Raw genomic sequence first — 21,338 nt, 5'->3', positions numbered from 1 at the left:
AATGTTACACCCCCTCCTCGCCTTAGTGTACAGTAGAGTGGAGAGGGTCAGTCAGTGGATGTCTGAGCCCTTTTGGTTCATTCCATGTAAAATCCTGGTTCTAGCCCAGGATAGAATGTTCTTAATGTACTCAATATTGTCAAAGGTAGATATTCAGATTAAAATCAAGTGAAAGCCCTTCCGAATAATCAACATGGATGGATGGATGGATTAAAGTTACCCTCCCACTTACTAACATGATCATGAAAATATACACATGGTAATGTCTGACAGTACAATAGTATTTGTCTTCCCTTCATATTGGAGATGCCATGGATTTCTGATTTATGAAAGGACGGTGCTGTGCATACTATAGATTAGGGCTGAAACAATCGTATAATTGAAGCATCGCTGTGACTTTTCCACATGGTCTAATGTTACTGCGGACCAAGGTTTATAAAAATAAGTTTGGTGAATAATGGTGACAAAGCATAAAGAAAGAATGCGTCAAAGTTTGTAATCAGCTCACACTGAAAAAAGACTAAGTGCAATGTGTCTACTGCAGAGCAGAACTAGCGTAACGCAAGAGCATATCTATGATCAAAAACACTGAGTATCTATGTTAGCTTATTTAATACAGCCTACAACCGTTCAAATGTATCACGGTTCCATGTGTCCTCAGCCAGTGTTGAAACTTGCCGTTGTCTACTACAAAATATGGTGAAAATCTCTGCCTTTAAAGGCTCCCACACAGCTTGGGTTATTTTCTTCCCTTTGTCTGACTTGGACGGGGTTGTTGACAGACATCAATTGCTGGCTTTGCATTTTCCTTGGCTGGTGTAGTTAGCAACTCATTTTTGTGAAACTGACAAAGCCTTTTGATATGTCCAGTTCTTGCTTCCCTGTCTATTCATAATATCCACAATGTGAGCAGATATCTACTTTTAAAAAGTTAGTTGTGTCATTAACATGTGGCTCACGGCCTTCCTCCACCATTTTGTCAACCATGCAACAAATGACGTCAGTTGGATTAGACCAGGGATATGCAAGTTCGGTCCTAGAAGAGCAGCAGTCCTGCATGTTTTCGGTGTCTCCTGCCTCCAACCCAGGTGTTTCAAATCATCAGCTCATGATTACGTTCTGCAGAAGCCTCTCAGCTGTGTTCGAGGAGGGAGACATCAAAAACATGTAGGACTGCGGCTCTCTAGGACCAAACTTGCCTACCCCTGGATTAGACCAAAGCTATAACTTTTTTTGGATGAGACAATCATTGACACCTGCCATAGAGACAACATTTTTTCAACATGCAAAATCTCAACAAGCATTGTCATTAGGTAGTAATCGATAGGGCCGGGGTGTCCTGAGGTTATTAAAATCTTGAGAATCAAGAGCCCTTCAAAATTGTCTCTTTCTACAGGAAAGGTACCAACAGAGAATGGGTGGGAAGTAGCCAACCTTGTAGTTTTGTCTTTGGTGATAGTATCAGAATGGTAACTAAGGGTTGATGCAGCAAAATTCCTTGTTGCTGGATTCTGTGTGTAAGAGGCAAATGTGTCTCAATCTTGTGCTTTATCTTGTGCTCTCAACGCTCTCTGCCTGAAAGAGGCTGCAGACCCCTGAATACCACCTAAAGGTTTCTTCACTTAAATTGATATAGGTTTGTACTTATGTGACCAATATACTTAAACATTTAGTCTACACAATTAATCATAAGTGGGGAAAAAAACAAAGCCCAACTTTTCTGATCACTAATATTGTTATTCTTGAAGCATTCTATTGCAGCAGCTGCTGTGTGTTTCAGCAATCAACTGCTTGGGTTGCTGTTGCTAAGCAACCTGTTATTACAGCATCTTATTTTTAGTTGCATCTCCGCAGCTCCACACAATGACCTGGTCGTGGACCGGTTGTTAACCAGCACATTTGAAAACTCTGCATATTAATGGGAGGCGTTGGCATCTTTAAAAATAGACTTCACATGTTTCTTGCACCAGCAGTGTTTATTTGAGAAGACCAAAATAGATGATCAAAGTGAGAGAAAGTGGCAATGGAATCCTTCACATCAGCAGAGTTGCGATCAGTAGCACAAGCATGGCCGGAGTAGCACGGATGGCGTTTAAGCTGGAAATGACAACGGCGCGAGTCAGACGGGGGCCAACACAGGAGTCTTTGTCGACTAAATAATCCCCCGTGGGTCAGCTTTGATTGGATCAGACGGGGATGGGAGGCTCACGACGGACGGCTTTGCTGACCCACATTAAGACCAAACAAGGCAGACAACTTTCCACCAGAGAAAACGCGCTGTCATTTACCACGGGTATACTCACTCAATTGGTACTCATGACATTCCTGCCTTTCAACTTCCTGAGTGCCATCATACTCTTACATCAGTACGATTACAGTAGTTTGAAGAGAACAAATGGTTGTAGGCCAAGATTAAGAAAAAGCTAATGACCAAGTGAAAAAATATAAAAAGGCCACAGTGGTTTCAACTTCAGAATAAGCAAATGGTCTTGTTGGAAAGGACTTGTGTTCTTTTTACCGCCACCTATTGGACTGGAGAGGAGGTACAATTAGATTTCTTGCTTTGCCTATGTTGGAAAATGTTTCATTTGTTCACTAAACGTACCAACCGGAACCAATACCCAAAGAATTGTGTCTCTTGCGCATGTTCAGGTGTTCTTTTGCTTTCCATCCATCGCCTTGGTTGAGGAGAGTTTCTTCTCTCGCTTTGCATGTGCGGTGACTTCATGTTGGAGACAGCAATAAGCAGAAAACCACAAAAAACACAGAGCTTCTTCCTGACTTACACTTCTGCAGTAGGCTGACAGGAAGCCCCTCCCAGCTTCTTCTTTACTTGCAGTCAGACCATAAATCATCGCAGTAATGATTTATGTCAACTTCGAAACATGCTCCCCCCCCCCCCCACCACCACCACTTTTTTTTCTGGTGCTGCTCCTTTGAGCATCTGTACATCCAGCCAGACACTGTACAGAAGTTCATACTTTTATGCTTTTATTTCGGTGTTGCCAATGCCATCTAACCAAATCAGGATCAGCATTTCAATCAAGCAGTCATTAGTGAAACTATGATAATAAAATAATCACTGTATACTAATAACATCATTACTGTTGTTGCTGATGTTCGAACAAGGGATGCATATTTCAATCGATCATTGGGTTTTTACAAAAACTATTCCACCGTTATAAGGATTGAACTAATTTAACTTGATTTTAGATCAAAATGTAATAAAAAAAATTGATAGAATATCAACACATACTTAATAGTGCCTGTTTGTCAAACATTTTCAGGTTAAACATTCATCTTGACTTGACTTTGGTCCCTGCACTGTCAGCGCTTAACGTTTATTTTTTTGCATAGAGATTTGCATAGGCATCCGCTTTATTTTTTTCTCAGGCATTAGGCCAGAGAATGATGAAGCCATAAAGAGGGAGGTGTGTGTGTGTATGTGTGCTTGTGCACATCTGTTCTCTGGAATGTGTGACCGAGCTGGACCTAGTGTGTGTTTTTTTGGGTATGGGTCATCAACAAGCGGAAACTCTGGACCCTTGCCGGACTTTTTACAAGGACTCTCTTCCTCCTCTTGTTCTTTCTGGCAGCATTCTTTGCATTTTTTCTCAGTCACTCAAATGTAACGTCAGCAGAACGGCGCTTATTTGAATTGACTCATTCTGTCTTTTGTAAAGCTGCTAAACAGGAGGCGACTTGAGGACACTCCCAGGAAGTCTTGCTTGTGATTTAACTTGCTTTGTCACTTCCTGTCTGCCCAACATCATATGTGTGAGAACAGGGAATTTCTTTCTGTGTGCTTGCATGTGTGTATGCGGTGTTGTGTTACACGCCACAAAGCAGGACAATCGGGGGAACTGCGCTGTCACCTTGATCGCGGTGTGTCGGCAGGAGGTTGCTAGCCTGTTACATCACTGTCGTCACGGTGACAGGCTCTGGTTTGGGTGCTTTGCCTTATAAGGTAAAAGCTGGCCATGTGGGTGGAGACGAGGAGGAGGAGGCGGGACAGGAAGAGCCCGGGTGACCGGGCAGGCCTGAAACTCCCGTCGAGCGGCATTTTCACACCCTTGCTGTGCTTTTATGTTCTTTAGCCTCTATGTGGCGCTCTCTGCGGCGTTGAGTGTAGCATTTTAATCATGACACATCTTTAAAGTGTCGTCCTTGTCATACCTCAAGCGCATACTCGTGCTTCAGGCATGTACACTCTAGTGTGTCAGCACTGTAAATGTTTAACCAGCTTCTTTCCCCCCCAATTTCTACCGAGCAATAAGTGGCCAGTCGTACTTCCTGAGTCTTTTCTCACCTGCTTCTTCTCTTTTTTTTTACATCTTTATGTAAGACTAAGATTGCTATTCCGTTGGAACTCTGTGAGGTCGCACCTCCTAAGTTCAAAGTGTTGATATTTTCCAAAAGTCCTGAATGAAGTAATGTACCTACCATCGATTTGTTGGCGTTTGCACTAGCGACAACTGTAGTATCCTTTACAGCTGCTGCTGTTTGAAGAATTAAGGAGGAAGAGCCCACGGCTCAGTCAATAGAATTAGGCAGTGGGTGGTGACAAAGTTTTAAAAAATCCTTTGATACACCGCATGATTACTTCTCCTTTTCGGAACAATAACTTCCCCAACTAGTTTCACATGTCAACTTGATATGATTTCCTGGTTAAAATTACAGGAATTGTTGAAGTTAGAATTTTTCCATGGGAACTAATTGGAATAAACCAGGAATGTCCCAAATTTGAAAGTTGGGTCCGGAATGGAGCAATTAAGGTCCTATAATGCCCTCACATGTAGGAGAGCCAATTGATATTTTGCATGGATGTCCTCTTATGACAAAACAAAGTGTTTGCATTTACGCTTTATTACACCTTACCTTAATTCCCACAAGTTCTCATGGCAAGTTTCCAATTTTGAATATTTACAACATTTCCCATCTTAACTTCCCATGTTAATTTCCCACTTTTCTTTTTTACTTTGCTGCTCAGCTTCAGTATGGCAATTTTCATGTGAACTAATCATCAACATGCTCTTAGGAAACATTCCACTGTCGCTTTTAATAGTAAAAGTCCAACACAAACAGCCGACGCTTTGCGCTGGCAGCTCCCCGCAGGCCGGCCAAGCTCCCGATTGGAACTGTGGGAAAAAGTGCTGCCGACAGGGAAACACGCTCACATTCACGGGTGTTTAATAGTAATCATGGCAATAAAGTACAAATGGCAAGTTTCAACCATTTTGTTGCATTTCCAGCAATAAAAAGAGTCCCACATTTCTTTAAATTAATAGCTTAATCGGCAGTTACGAGTCACAAGTTAAGACGTTCTGTTATAGTTTAACAAAATCATCTAAGCGTCTGGAAAGATTGCACTTCACTTTCTGAAGGTCAATATGTGTTATGAAATGATTTACCAGCCAGTCAGTCAGTAATGGCTTGTCCTATTTCATCTTGTTCATCAGTTTTCATTTTTACTTTGAGTTATGAGTAGACCCACAAAAAGTCATGCCTGAAAAACACAGCAATTTTGAACATTTGAAACGCTTGGTGACATACAATTGCAAAATATTTGAGTTCGGTGAAGTATGACGATGAAGATTGATGACTCTATGAAACCTGAAACTAGTAGTAATTCAGCTAATTTATTTATTTATTTACTTTTTTTTTTTCTTTTGTGGAAATTCATAGTCAGAAACCAGTTTCATCCAGCAACATGAAATTTTCTCAACCATGCCTGAAAACATCACATCAGCCATTTTGGTTTTAATCTGCTTTATTTGACGGAAATCTTTTTTATTACCAGAGGTCCTTCTCAGATAAACTACTAGACATTTTGTCTGATTGCTTCCAAATGTGTACTGCATATACTAGACAGATGGGTAACGCTATATTGTGTTGGGGGGGGGGGGGGGGGGGGGTTGTGTGTGGATGGAGTATGGTGTAAAAGTTGGCCTCACCATAAAACCAAAAAAAAAACTGCTTAACAAGACGACTTGTTTGATAGTTCTACCCTGAAGTGACTCATAAGTGCCTCCTACTGGCAGAAATGTATCGTCCAGTAATTTTTCTTTTAAATTCCGCTGCAGTAATTGTGTATTGTAATCTTCTGAGCAAATGGCATCATCCATCCGACAGGAAATAACTAACGTCATCATAGACTGAACAAACCTGAAGCAATTAGCACGTGGCAACCTCAGTTAAAATGAACTTGGTCTTTCCATTCAGGTTCTGAAGAAAACGTGGTGCGTTTTGATTGGATGGCCTTTAGTCCTCAGGTGGTTCGGACGCGCCCTGGTGGGTTAATATTTAACTTCCCATTCCGTTGGATGCCTTTGCCGCGCATTCCTGGACAATGAAAGTGGACGTCGTCCCCCCTCCACCCACGCTCGGCTTCCTGTAGCGCGCCTCAAGACAGGAAGTGTGGATTAGCTTGGCTGCTGATTGGCCAGGGGGGAGAGAAACTGAAGTGATGGTGTGATATGAGAGAAGCAGACAAACTGGACTCCAGGACCGGTCGCTGATTATTCTTCTGTGATTTCATCCTGTTGTGCGTGCCAACACTTTACTGGCCATAAAAAAGCAGCTGAACAGTTTGGTTACTTCCTTCCAGTTAGCCTTTCAAAAAAACAACCTTATTCTGAATTTCACCATAGCTATTAATCATCTTTTGAACAGCCAATCAGATTGCTCTGATATGTTCCAAGTGCAAATTTTGGGATTGCTGTAATTTATTAAACCAGCATTATAGACCTCAATTTACAGTACGTACTTCCTCATAGGGGCCACAGTTACTGTATGTTCTATTGACTGAACTGCAGAGATAGCAGCCTACTATTCAACGAAAGGCATTTATTATTATTTTGTTCTTTCTTTATTATTAGGTTATCAGCAGTCATTTGGATTGGTAGTGCCAACCTGAAATATTTTGGAAATTCAGCCTCTTAAGGCAGTTTCCTCAGCAACACTGTATTTGGTGGGCCTGTCTTTCATGAGGAGACCCACAAAAATGTCTCAAAACTATGCCGGTAAAAACTAAGAATTTTGTGTAATTTTGACCAATGTAAGGGATTTCTCAAAGACTAACTTGTCCTTGAGAATTAGTCTACTGCATTTCAACATGTGAGACGCTTTTATACTTTCAAAATATAATTCTGCAACTCCTCAACCTGAACAAATGTTTGGTGGTGCAATTAGCCTCAGAGTATTGCAGCAATGTGTCGACATATATTGGGTCAGACCATGCAACAACTTGCCAAACTTCAAAAGTTTATTGTAGTGGAAATGTTGAAAGAGCAAGATCTCAACATGTAAATATTTCGGTTGGTGCTGTCTGACCCCGCAACAAAGACAGGAAGCGACATAAATAAATGAACAAATAACCGCACAGCTTGACATTTATTCTGACCCCCCCCAAACACACACACATCCCCCACTCATTTCCTGTCTTGCAGTCACCTTTTTAGTCATTATAGCCGTAAAAACAGCCCATAGGTTTGGATGAAGACAGGTTGACAGTGTGAGCGGTTGGTAGTGACTTATTGGGTCAGGAGGATCATCTTGCACACACACGAACAGGATTAAAATGGTTGCTGTGTTGTGTCCCCGCAGGGGAATCCAACATGCCACCGTCACATAAGCAGCTTAGGTTACCAAATAGCTATGCAGTGTACATCTTTAAAATCGTTTTTGTAATTGCTGTTTATTAATCAGAAAACTTGAATTTAGACAAATAATTAACCCTTGTATCTAGTTGCACTTAATTTCACATTGATAAATGTCTATCACAACAGTACACACGTAAAAAGTCTCAAGGATCCAGGTTGAACTGTTACAGAAAGTTTGGAATTTTGAAGTCTTCCGTGAAGTTGAGCGTTATGGTTTGGAGCAGTCGCAGACATTTTTAGGGCGATTTCTAGGACCCGTATTTTGTCAAATTTCATATGGAATTCGCTGAAATGAGCCAGATATCCTCAGCAGACTAGTGACGCTAAATTGCTATGGATGGCTGGAGCATAGGGTCAAACTTTGATCTTTTTAAAAATTCTTGGAACGAGCCACCCACACCAGTTTCACAGATCAACACAAAATTTGGTGGACCTGTCTATCATGACATGACACACTCAAAAGTCTCAAGGACCCATTAATGAAATTGATAGGTGGTCGGCCATTTGGGGAATTCTAGGACTCATACTTTTGACAAACTCCTACTTGGCTGTGCCTTATTGAAGCATGACCTTTTATTTTTTCAAGCAGACTTTGTCCAGTGATCATTTGGGCTTTGACGCCTCTAATAATGAAGACCTGTGGGGAGAAATATGTCGGGTCGCGACTCTCAAGTCAGGGTACGACAACAAAAAATGGCTTTGTAGCAACTCCCACAATTTCTTTGCTTTTAAATTCCGCCCCAGAGCAGGTTTCACTTGACAACTTGAAATTTCGCAGGCATGACAATAATAGAACAGAGAAGACCCACAAAAAAGCCTCAAGAAACCATGCCCAAAAAGATGCAGGAAGTCTGCCATTTTGGTTTAAGGCTGCCATTTGCCATATGGTCTAGTTGGCCATTTCCAGGGTCCTTCAAAGACGAACTACTAGAGATTTTGCCCACTTGCACCCGCATTTAAACCACATATATTAGACAGATGGATGATGCTAAATTGTGAAAGTGTGTTTTCGTCTTTGCGTGTGTGCAGAGCATGGCGGCGAAGTTTTAAGACTCTTGAAATGCTAATAAGTTAGGTCAGATCTCAACCAAATGTCTTGTGATGAACCAATCTTTTTTTCCTGACTTGTCAGCGCAAGAAGGTGAATCTATCTTTGCTGTGTTTGCATGTGTGTTAGTGCTCATATGCTAATGATAACCTGTCCACACTTGAGAGTATAATGACACCAAGCAGAGTTCTGCTTTGGCTTCATCCCATTTGTTCTTGTGTGTGTATGTTTTAAGCATCTTCACTGCCCTCCAAGCAACTTTTCAGACTGGTAGCCGCAGGCTCTGTCTTTCATTTAAGCCTTTCACTTGTCAAACACACTTGGATTCACTTGTTGGCCTCACCCTCACGTCCTGGGGGCTGAGAGGGGTTTGAGGGGTGGAGTTGTGAGGTTGTGTGGATGGTGTTCAGTTCCTGCTGTCACTTGACAGTAGCCGAGGCTGCGTATCCACTTACAGCAGCATTATGTGAACGGAGCTGCATGGAATGTCAAGTGAGGCCAGCCAGTTCTTGGGCCCTTGCCTTTAAGCGCCTGTATATTTGTTATGGGGGTGTTGTTTAAAAAATAAAAAATAAAAAATAGAGAACAACCTCCATATGTATTACTTCAATATAGAGTTGAAAGGCCTTCCTGAAATATTACACATGTCCATTTCAGTTAAGTAATTGCCACTCGTCAAATAAGTCATACACTTAAAAGCTCACATTCCTCTAGGTAGTGCAGTATGGTTAGGTAACCGTATGATACAAAGCCAGTTTCACTTGGTAGCATGAAATGTAGTTAGCTTGTTTATCATAAGGTAGACCCACAAAAGGTCAAGAACCCATGCCCAAAAAGACACTGGAAGGCTAAATTCATGTCAAAGCCTGTGGACGCAATATGGCAGCAGGTTTAGATGACTTGTCATAAAACACAACACTAATTTCAGCTCATTCATTTTGTTGTTGAAAATGAAAAAATAATCCAGTTTCAACGAGCAAAATAAATTTTTGTAGGTATGCCTATCATGAGGCTGCCATTTTGGTTTTAAGCAGTGGCCGTTTTAGCCATTTCCAGGGGTCCTTCAAAAAAAAAAAAAAACGTGTCCTAAAGATTTGTCTGATGGCCACCCAATTTCAACCACGGATACTAGACTGAAGGATGTCACTGAAGGATGTCACTGAATTGTGAAGGATCTGAGTTTTGATCATTGCCTGTTGGCTGTTAATGGTGGCAGAGTTGAATGACTTTCTATAAAGCACATACTTATTAGTAATATCAAGTAATTAGTGAAATCTTCTTATTAATTGTTTGAGAATTCAGCCTCTAAATGAAGCCAGATTTGCAACATGAAAATTGCAAGCGATGTCTATCACAAGTAGTCAAGTAGACCTGCAAAAAAGTGTAAAAAAAAAAAAGCCATCCCTGAAAGCACATGCTGCCATTTTGGTTGATGCAGCGACCATTTTTGGTTCATTTTGGTAGTTTCCAAGAGTCTTTTCACGAAGAAGTTCAGATTTTGTTCAATACTAATTTGTGAAGAATTTTTCCATTGTTGTGTGTGGTTGAACCGTGATAGCGAAATTGGATGACAAAACTCTTAATAACCCAGCCCCACATGGTCAGCTCATGGATAAATGTGGAGCCTCCAAGGTGCCCCCTACTTACACTGTACGATGGATGCTATTTTCTTGTCTGAAAACTACTGCAATGCGACATCTGTGTTCTGTGATGTTGATGTTGGACAGCATTCATGTGTGTCAGGTCAAAGTTCTTTAATTGGCCTTCTTGTCAAGAAAGCGGTGTTGGAGTGCTTGTCACACCAGACCAGTCAATTACTGATTTTCATTCACAAAGTCAGCCCGGCTTTGTTGGCCATATTTAATCCTCCAGGGTCCTCCCTGGTCCTGTCCAGTCTCAATTTTTACAAGCTTCGTGGCACTTTGCTTCAAAGAGCCTTTTCATTATCAGACATGTGTTGTGGTGTTGTGTTCCAACTTCTGTTTTTTATCCCCAGTTCCTCTTTGTGGTATTTCAATAAAAACACAAACACAGTGTGTCTGTCTGTGTTTAACAAGCTGTTCATGGCTCGTATGTCATCTTGGCTTCTCTCCACCTGAGTCAGCCTCGTTTGTGGTGTCGACTCGGCACGTCACTGCCTGTCGAGAGATCCTCGTATGTGTGAGAATGCATGCTGCAGTGATGGGCTGTCAAGGTGTGACACGACTCAACATTAGACATCACGGTGATGTAATAACATGAGAGCCGTGTCATCGCCTCTGTTCTATAAGGCTGGTGTGATGATAGTGGACTGGACCAACCTCTAAATGAGAAAACCGTCAGAGCAGATGTTCACACTGCAGTGGCAGAATTTAGAACATGTGGTATGGATCGCTTTCTTTTTTTTTACACAGAACGTTTGGGTAAACTCGATGCTCATGGAGCAGAGTTACGACAGTTTTGTGTTTCGTGAAAACATTTCCACTAAGCTACTACGCCTACACCCTATACTGAAAACTCAAAAAAACAATAAGTGGGGGTTACCATGAATACTGGGGGATAGGTTCACAAAAAGCATTTATAAATAGTTGAATTTGTAAATGCTAAACCATGACTATGGAGGAGGGGTCCACTGTACTCGATTTTGTGCCATTCAGAGGAATTTTCAAAGAGTAGTTTGTTCAGGTCCGACCCCTGAAAATGGCCCAAATCATTCAACAATGACATCTTGAAACTAAAATGGCCGACAACCTTTTTGTTTTGCAGCATAGGTTCTTGTTAGATTCCCGGTTATGTGCCGGATTTTGTGTAAACGTGATGCAATGGTGACCGGTTCGAATATTGTCTAACACTCCAGTGGTTTATCATCTTTCATGCTGTTTAGGTTTTATTATCCTGTGGTAAATGATAAATAACCTACTTAAGCGTTTACCTTTAACCTCTGGCTCTGCTCGGAAAAAGGGAGTTGAAAGATGTTTGCGGTCTAGAGCAGACGGCTTAAATTGCAGAAGTCTCCACCCTTCACCAGTGAAGCGTGTAGGACAGGGTGGTTAAATTAAATCTATATTGAAGAAGACATGTTGGACAACTTAAACACTTCCAGACCCAAACGGACGCCTTCTGGATAAAATGACACCTTCTAGATAAGCAAAACACTGCAGAGCGTAATTGCTAGTCATGGTCACTCCAAGTCTAGTCACCTATTTTGTGTTTTTCGTGTTGATATTTCCAGAACTACTGTGATATAATTTTGAATGGATGTTATTTCTGTACTAGCCAATGCCATTTACATCATCTTGATGTGTGCATGCGGTCATGCTAATAATGCATTCATTACCACTCTGCAATCAGTGTTTATGGTTGCAAGCACAATGTGCCACTCCTCCTCAGTAACAAGTTGCCATAGCAACGGTATTCTTTCCCCCACTTTCTTTCTTCTTTCATCCTAACCATCAGAAAGAATATCAAATCCATGACTAGAATGTGAGCCTTCAAAACAAAACAAAAAATAATTTGAGCTGATTGGCCGTCTGGGCAGGTTTAACACCTCAATGAGGCGCAAAATTAAAGCAAATTTAACACTGCACACAAGTGGTTCCATACCTTGTTACGCCCGAATATAAGCACACTTCCTCCCTGCTCGCACAACTAAAAGCAGATTAGTACATTTTGCCCTGTTGGCAGGTGCTATAATCAGATTGGATCAATTGCTAACGTGCCAGTGGTTGCTCATATAGCTGGATAGCAACCTGAGTACGTAAATAAATGTGAAAAATAATAATTCTTCATAGAAACATTTATACTTTATCTACTTTTGCCATTATTTAAAAAATATAATATATTTTATTTATTTTAGGTTTGAATAAGTCTTTAATTAAGAACTTTTTATAAATATGCTTTATTAAAATTCACAAATTGTCAATGAAAAAATATATGAGAAACTAATCAACTATTGTTTAGGTTACCGTATAAAGGGTGACCAAAAAATCTCAGCGTTATTACACATGCCAATTTGAAATTTTGGTACAGATGTTGGCAATGATCATAGAAGTAGCACATGATTTGCTTTCGCGGGCCACTTCAAATGATGCAGTGGGCCAGATCTGGGCCCCCAGGCCTGGAGTTTGACACTTGATCTAAATGGTGGTGTTCAAATTCTTATCTAAGCGGCAACTTCCTGTCATTGCAGCACCACTTCCTGCTGCATTGAAGCGTGCATGCGCTAGAAGGGGGGCATTGTTGTCCCGCTCCTACCCCCCAATTTGTCTGTTTGTTTATGTGAAATGTATCCCCCCATCACCACCACCAGCCACCCACCCTCTCGTTTATTGGGCGGGTTGAAGGGTGCCATTATCCGCCTGGCTCAATGCACGCTTTGTGCCATCCACTGTGGAGGGATGCTGGGAGGGGGGCGGGACCACCAGGAGCCCACAATTATAATGTTTTGCAACTCAGCAGCTAGGTGTGAGGGTAATTGGACGCATAATTGACTTTATTTTTTTAGATTCTCAGTGATTCTTGATTGATGGGCTATATCAAAATGAGTCTTCTCAGGGTAGCGCAAAAGTAGAGAGAATTTTAAGGGTATAAAATTAAGGTTTCGAGACTGGGATTTCAAAGTAGAATTATATGGAAGATATAAGGATCAAAATAGGGTTTCAAGACAGTGTTTATGGGGGTTTTAAGCAGGGTTTCAAGCAAAATGAGGACTGGAGACGTATTTTAGGTTTTATGTAAGCCTATGGTAAAGTTTCAAGACTAAATTGGGGATTTAAAGTGGGGTTTCATGGGAGATTTAGGACCTCAAAATGTGAGTTCAAGCCAGGTTTAGGATTCCAAAATGTGTTGGGGTTTCATGGAAGAATTATGGTTTCATAGTAAAGTTCCAAGCCAGGATTAGGGTTTCAAAATAAGGTTTCAATTTGACTGGTGGTTTGAGAAGTAATGTTTCAAATTATGATATTTTAAAACAGGGGACAGGGGTGTAGGCTTTAAAATTAGAGTTTACAGTCCAGGTGTGGGGTTCTGGTGGAGACCCTCCATTAATTCCTTCATGCTTTCTCACTTTCTTCCTTCCTTGATTTCTTACTTCTTAAATATGTTAATAAAAAAAAGGTGTGTACCTTCTTAATGGTCCAAGTTTAAATATTGTATAGTGTATAATATATGGTGTACTGTATTCATATGATTATGAAATAAAAATTAAAAAATCACCAAAGTACATTTTTCCTCTGGGAATGCCTGCAGACCAGAAGCGAAAAATGACAACTTTCAAAGTGAGCCCTTGAGCTACACGCGCACGCGCACATGCACACGCACGTCTGTTTATGATTTGTCGTTGTTTTGTGTTGTGGAATTCATTACAAGTATCACAGATGTTTAGTCAGAGTTCCTGTCGGGATTAATGTGACATGAATGTAGGCTGGATTGCAGATATTTGTAACCTTGGCCTAGAAAATGATGGCAATAACATTAACTGACCATAAATCTCAACTTGTTTTCAAGATTAGAGCGTTTCAAAATTAGGGTTCAATTAAGGGTTTCAATAACGTGCTAAAACTAGCTGAATTGTGGTTGTTGCTGTGAGAAAGTACTGATAAAAGCATAAAGTAAACATAAATCTTCACTCGTGTCAGGATGAAAATGTACCCAAAATTTTTTTATTTGAAGCCAAACAATGTGTTTGAGAGCCGCCATTTTGTGGTTCCAACATCCACTTCCTGTCACAACAGTGTGGCTCCTGACCTCGCTTCCTGTCTACTCAATAGCTTTTTAACCCTAATGTTTGTTATTTAGCTACATCAAACCGTCAATGAGTCAAATAAGCCACAACACATCCACAATGATATAAATCACTATGTAAAAATATAACTGGATGTCTGTTAAATTATCTTTCAAGTGAAGTGAAAATAGTGTATAATTGCAAGCAAAGTGTATAGATTAGACAGGTCTGCCCTACTTTTGGGTCCTTGTTGCCATTGGTGGCTAATATAACTATATTTAATTGGTCCGCAAAGTACTATTTTGAACCAAAATGTCCGTCTTCCCTTCAAATTGAATTAATGGGTCCTTGAGAGATTTTCACTGCGTTGTTATGTTATATTATATACATGTCCACCTTATTTCAAGTTGCCTAGTGCAATTGGTGTCTGAGGCAGTGTTTTTCCCCTAACTTTCCTGAGGTCGTCACACCCCAATTTTCATGGTGAATCCTATGAGTTATAAAACGTTGATGCCATGTTTCGCCCACATCAGATGGCGCAGCCCCCCAAAAAAAAGCATCGCGATTTAGTGTCTCCCGGCTGTCTACAGTACCTGCTTCTGATCGAAACTTATTTTAAATTAAATTTCTAATAGGAGTTAGTCAAAGTTTAAGAGCACTGACATTCACTCGAAACAGCTACTTCAAACCAAAATAGTCACTTTCCTGTTCAATTTCATGCATGGGTCATCGAGATTTTTTTTCATGCATCCTGCTATGATGGACAGGCCCTCCCAATTTGGCGTCAATCAGAAACTTACTTCCTAACTTAAGTGCATTTTAGGGCATTGTGTTCAGGACTCCTTTAAGTATACATTTTCACCAGAATACTGTACGTACATGCGCATTAAAAAATGTATATGTTTCTTGAGTATGCCCCCCCCCAACGAAAAAAAAAGTTGGTTCATTTGGAATTTGTAAATTCTCATATTTAACGAGTCTAATGGGAGGGTTGTGAATGATGTTGTTGTTGTTGTTGTTAATATGTGCAACTGAAAGCTGCAAACCATTCATCCATTCATGTATTGTGTACCTTTTTGTGTCCTCATATAGACATTCACGGCGTGGTGCAACTCCCACCTGCGCAAGGCCGGCACACAGATTGAAAACATCGAGCAGGACTTCAGGGATGGACTCAAACTCATGCTGCTTTTGGAGGTCATCTCAGGTAATGCCTGATTGACGTTATTCCCATGTGTCGACATACAAAGTTCAGCACTAAGGAAGGTGGAAATACAATCCTATTTTTCCTATATAATTATATTGTGGAGTGCAGCAAATGTCACGGAGCTGTAGTGTGTGTGTGTGGGGGGGGTTCTACTACACATTTAGTTGCAATTCAAAATCGCAATAGCTGGTGAACGACATCACAGATGTTAAGGCCAATCAAAGATGTCATGTCATACGTATCATGTGAGCTTTCACAGGTAAGGTTGCAAAACTAGGGTTAGGAGTTCAAATTAGGGTTTCAAGATTGGATTAGGGTTTCAATTTAGGATTTTAAAACAGGGTTAGGGCTTCAAACTACGATTTAAAGCCAGGGATGGGCTTTCAAAGATTTCATACAGTATGTATCTAATCAGTGGATGTGTATTTCTCTTTGACTCACACCTAGACAGATTTTTCTTGGCGGCATCTTACTGTCTATCAACTCTGTAAACAGTACAGAAACACATATTGCCCGCATACCATCAACACATACATGGAATCCAAACACTAGTAGCAAAAAAAAAAAAAAAAAGGCAGCAGAGTCTGAGCCAGCATATATTGTGTATGTACAATACATATATTACCTACAATATGTGCATATTTGTCTGGTGTGTGCTTAGGTGAGCGGTTACCCAAGCCAGAGCGAGGCAAGATGAGGGTTCACAAGATCAACAATGTCAACAAAGCCCTGGACTTCATCGCCAGCAAGGGAGTCAAACTGGTCTCCATTGGCGCAGAGGGTCAGTACGCACATACAGTACATATAAAAATTACAATAGGTTATTTAAAACAGGGCATTCAAAAACGACCTTAGATGTTAAGCCACATGCTGCTTCATCAATGTATTACAGCCTGCTGTGCAGTGGCGTTGAGTCAATGCCAAAGTGTGTTTGTCTTCTTGTGCATTTAAACTATGTGATGAATTCCAGCCAGACAGACCGCATGCCGAACTACTGTACATGCGTGCGTTTGACACTGCAAAAGATGACTTGAAGAAACAGAAATGTGTGTCACGCCTTCACACATTTTTTACATTTTCTACATGTCTGCTGATGTTGGTAGATTAGAAATACTTGCTTCATGATTCTATTTTTGCTGGCCATGTAATACTTTTTTTTTTTTTAAACATGTATTTTACTGAACTTGTTTTTTTTAAAATACAATTTAAAATTAAATAAATGTAGTTATAATTATTAGATACATGGCACACTTTTTTATTATTCTTGTTTAAGAAAAATAATAATAATCATGTTATACTATATTATATTGATATATTTTTGTATAAATGCACATAGATAAACACAAACAATTAGATATAACAAACTATTTATTTTTAGCATTGTAATTATATTTTTATGAATGTCTTTATTGCATTCTTATTATTACTATGTTTAAAAAAATATATATACTGTATAGATGGGACAAACCAAAAGCACGAATGATTATGAAGCTAGTATTATTTATTATACCATATTAAACACTATATAAAGATGAGTTAAACACTTTTTATTGCATTTGTTTACGAATAAATATTACAGTACTTAAATTTTAATTATTTGCATTAGATATTCTACCCTAATTTATGTCTTATTTTTTTTATTTAATACAATATATAAATACTTGCATAATTTATAAACATATACTGTTTGAAACACAATAATTCAGATACTATAAACGTGCTGCTGTCTTATTACTTTTGATGTCCATTATGTTCCACATATCAACAAATAAATGACTGTGTGCGTATTGAATGTGTGTGGGTTTTTTTGCATTCAGAAATTGTGGACGGAAACGCCAAGATGACCCTGGGAATGATCTGGACCATCATCCTTCGCTTCGCCATTCAGGACATCTCTGTTGAAGGTTTGCTTGAAACGCTTTCACTATGAAGTGGATGCTATTTATTATTCCCATGTACCCCCCCCCCCCCCCCCTTTAGGTGTGTGTGACAATCAGTGGTACTTTAACGTTTAATCACACATTTTTTCTTCTTCTCTTTGATGACTGGTTAAAATGTTTTCTTGTCTCATGTAGAATGTCTAAACCATTTGTTCACACGAAGAGAGACGTCTTCATTCTCTGCTTCTTCTTCTGTCTTGCCATTCTCACAGAGACGTCGGCTAAGGAGGGTCTTCTGTTGTGGTGCCAGAGGAAGACCGCTCCCTACAAGAATGTCAATGTGCAGAACTTCCACATTAGGTAACACACGCAGACACAAACACTACAAAATAAACTGAGCTATTGTGCTGCAAAAATACAAGCACAGCTGGTATTGGAGTAGTGTATTTTTTTTTCTAGACGGAACATTCCTTTTCATATTCAAATATGTAACAAGTGCCCCCCCTGGTGGATTTTTTTTGCATTGTAGTACACGGAACCGTTTCAATAACGTTGCAGATAGATTGCCATAGACATCTGCAAAGTCAATAAGTAGTTGTACCCTTGGCCCAAGCTTTATAAACATTTGAACGTATTAAAATACAATTTGTAAAGTATTTCTTAGTGCTTGTTCTCACGCTTGCTTTGATATCCAGAGCTCTGATTTCCCTTCCCAATAAATTTTTTAGATGTGAAATATCAATGAAAATCAGCTGATAAAATAATCAGTTTAGTTAGAAGATTGGATTTGTTCAAATCAAATTAGCGTAAAAACCTGACTTGATTGAGAAAAAAATAGATTTTTTTTTAATTCAGCAGTGCAAAAATGGTTGTACTTCAGTTGAAAAATACACACAACTTAAAAAATGTTTTGTGTAACGCTATGTTAAAGTATTTTCATTTTATTTCATGAATGAAAATGTTTTGTTTTTTTTAGTTTAGTTATTGTTAGTTTTCTTTAACTGTAATAACAATAGTCTAATAGTCTAATAAAAGTCTGTTTCAACAAAGTAATGCACACTATGGTACTGATGTAACTTGTGTTCTGGCAGCTGGAAGGACGGCCTCGCCTTCAACGCTCTGATCCACAGACACAGACCGGAACTCATCGACTACGACAAGCTCAGAAAGGTGACCAAGGCTTATTGCGATACATTACTGCAAATACACATGTGTAATGATTATGGAAATAACTGGAATACATACAAAGTAGACGTGTTCTATGGACTAACTAGTAAATATTATTTTACTGAAGTGTATTAAGCAGGATTGCAAATCCTTTGTGCTGCTCTAACACAAACTTTTTGCTTTGTGATTGATCACGCAGGATGACCCGGTGACCAATCTCAACAATGCCTTTGAGGTTGCCGAGAAGTACTTGGACATCCCCAAAATGTTGGATGCAGAAGGTAAACCTCATTTGTGTCTTTTTGTTGCTTGTGGTTGAAATTATTATGCAGATACATGTTTAATACTTATTCTTGACTGTTCCTCAAAAATGTGTAACTAACAAGTGCTTTGACACACTTAGCGTAATCTTTCAAAATAGGGTTTTAATTTAGGAATATTAGGGTTGCAAAGTAGAGCTTCATGCCTTATTTAGGGATTTATGTCAGTGGCTCAAGACAGGTTGTGGTTTCAGATTAAGTTGCCAAGGTAGGGTTTCAAATTAGTGCTTCAAGCCTGGGGTTAAGGTTCAAATCAGGGTTGGAGTTTTATTGTAGGGTTATGTCCCTAAATAGGATTTCAAGCAAGGGTTAGGTCCCAATCAAGGGTTGGGTTTTCAAACCCAGTTGAGCTTCCAAAACAGGGTTTCAAACAAGTGTCAGGATTTCAAATTTGTGTTTCAATTTGGGGCTTTAAATTTGGCTTTCTAGCCAGGTTCGGGTTTGAGGGGTTCAAGAGAGGATTAGGATTTCATGTTAGGGTTTTAAGTAAGGGTCAATGTTTCAAAGTAGTGTTTAGTTTAATGATAATGAGCTTTTACACCAGCAACAGCAGCCATCGCTGGCATGCTTTTATGTGTATATACTGTATTATTTATCATATGTATTTTGCTGTCTATGCATTATGTTGTCCATCACTTGTGTATGTGTGCATGCATGTCATACATGTGTGTCCATGTTTAATCACGTCTTCATAACCTCCCCCTCAATAGACATTGTGAACACTGCTCGTCCAGATGAGAAAGCCATAATGACTTATGTGTCCAGTTTCTACCATGCCTTCTCTGGAGCTCAGAAGGTACCCCATGTCGGGCCCCTTGTCACCCCTCCCTTTTTACTAACAACCGCCCCCACCTCCATCCGGCATGGCCTCGCCCTCTTTCACAGCTCTTTCAGCTCCGTGCCCTGCTCAGCAAAAAGATGTTGGGACAGAAATGTGCAGCAATCTAAATCATACAGTCAATTGAACTCAGCTGGTGAAAGTGCAATAAAAAGATTATCATTATTATTATTTTTTTAAGATTCTTGGTGCGGAAGAAGGGTGGGGTGGGTCTAGAAGAGTTAAAGTGTTAATCTTGACTTTCAGGTTTTTCTTGCATATTACATGCTGTAACTCAGCCTGGTAATCCTCTTTAATCATATTGAGACCTAATAAAATCCCTGTAAAATGATACAATAGTGAATAAGATAAGAGGATTTTGTTTCATTTTTAGGGCAGTTAATTATGCCTTGCTTTTCTTTCTCTGACAGGAATCTTGTGGACGCATTATGTACCCGTAATTGCATCCCTGCCTCGTTTGTCCCGTTTGTGTGTGCCGGCCGAGGGAGAATCTCGCAAATTTGCCTTAACTTGTTGAAAAAAGTTCATTCAAGTTGAAATGATTCATGTGGAATTGAAGGGACATGCTAGTTTATGTCATTATAATTAAGAAACCATGTTTTAAAAAGTAACATTTATTTTATTTGATAAATCATTATAATAATTAATTACAATTAAATGTAAAATGAGCAATTTTACATAAACATAATGAAATGTATTAAAATATTACAAAATAACATTTTTAGTGATTATAATCAATTGGTAAAATATTATTTAATCATAACTTAAATAACGTTTAGTAAAATCCTATGGAGGAGTGCCAAAGACGTTAAAAGACGTTTTTTTTTCAAAACAGAGGTGAAACTAACCATTTTCTATTGTTGATTACTGAAGAACGGAATAAGGTAGAAACAAACTTTTTTTTCTGATGAAAGATGAGAGTCCAATCTTTCATTTGGTAGTATGTGTGTTTCCATAGTCCAAACACATAATTTTCTGTGGACCTTGAAAGATCAGTCAAAAATGCTTAAATCGGCTGGCACCCACGGCATCCCTTTTCTGAAAACGTCTGGCAGTCAAAGAGTTAATGAATAAATGTTGATTGTATGTGTAATTTAAAAAAAAAAAAGAAGTTTTTTTTTTCTTTTCTTTTTTAAACTAATATTTAAAAATAATTTGTAAGATGGCACTTTCACCAGTATGTGTTTAATGAATAAATGCGTAGATTGTTGCATTTGTGTCCAAATGTGAGCTGTATTGCTCCATCGGCGTGTTGGCGTCGCTTTCAGGTGGAGCCGCAGACGTACCCCACATCCTCTCCAAAGTCGCTTTTGGGTCGCTTGGGCTTCACTCTTTGTTCTTTTCTCTTTCTTTTATTTCATCCTTCGCTTCGGCTGTCGGGCAGACATCGTGGGCACGCTGAGGCCTGACGAGAAGGCCATTATGACCTATGTGTCCTGCTTCTATCACGCCTTCTCTGGCGCGCAGAAGGTACGCGCATCCAACACGCCCTAAAGCAGAGAGTTCCCATCACATG

At 39.6% G+C, this 21,338-nt stretch overlaps 1 protein-coding gene across 6 annotated transcripts in view; it reads left to right on the top strand.

The window, feature by feature from the left end:
- actn4 (actinin, alpha 4) overlaps positions 1–21,338 on the top strand; it is a 42,078-nt gene that overhangs the window by 7,600 nt on the left and 13,140 nt on the right. For 3 of the 6 annotated variants that reach the window (XM_077565308.1, XM_077565305.1, XM_077565307.1), the window contains exons 2-8: positions 15,503–15,617; positions 16,279–16,398; positions 17,435–17,521; positions 17,770–17,857; positions 18,589–18,667; positions 18,864–18,945; positions 21,207–21,292. In XM_077565308.1, coding sequence (XP_077421434.1) covers positions 15,503–15,617; positions 16,279–16,398; positions 17,435–17,521; positions 17,770–17,857; positions 18,589–18,667; positions 18,864–18,945; positions 21,207–21,292 — 657 coding nt within the window. Of the gene's footprint in view, positions 1–15,502; positions 15,618–16,278; positions 16,399–17,434; positions 17,522–17,769; positions 17,858–18,588; positions 18,668–18,863; positions 18,946–19,694; positions 19,781–21,206; positions 21,293–21,338 lie in introns of all 6 variants that reach the window. The other 3 variants (XM_077565309.1, XM_077565304.1, XM_077565306.1) reach the window with 1 other exon arrangement.

This window comes from Vanacampus margaritifer, chromosome 5 (assembly GCF_051991255.1).
Source record: "Vanacampus margaritifer isolate UIUO_Vmar chromosome 5, RoL_Vmar_1.0, whole genome shotgun sequence".
Classification (NCBI taxonomy): domain Eukaryota; kingdom Metazoa; phylum Chordata; class Actinopteri; order Syngnathiformes; family Syngnathidae; genus Vanacampus; species Vanacampus margaritifer.
This window is presented reverse-complemented; position numbering and strand designations above follow the sequence as displayed.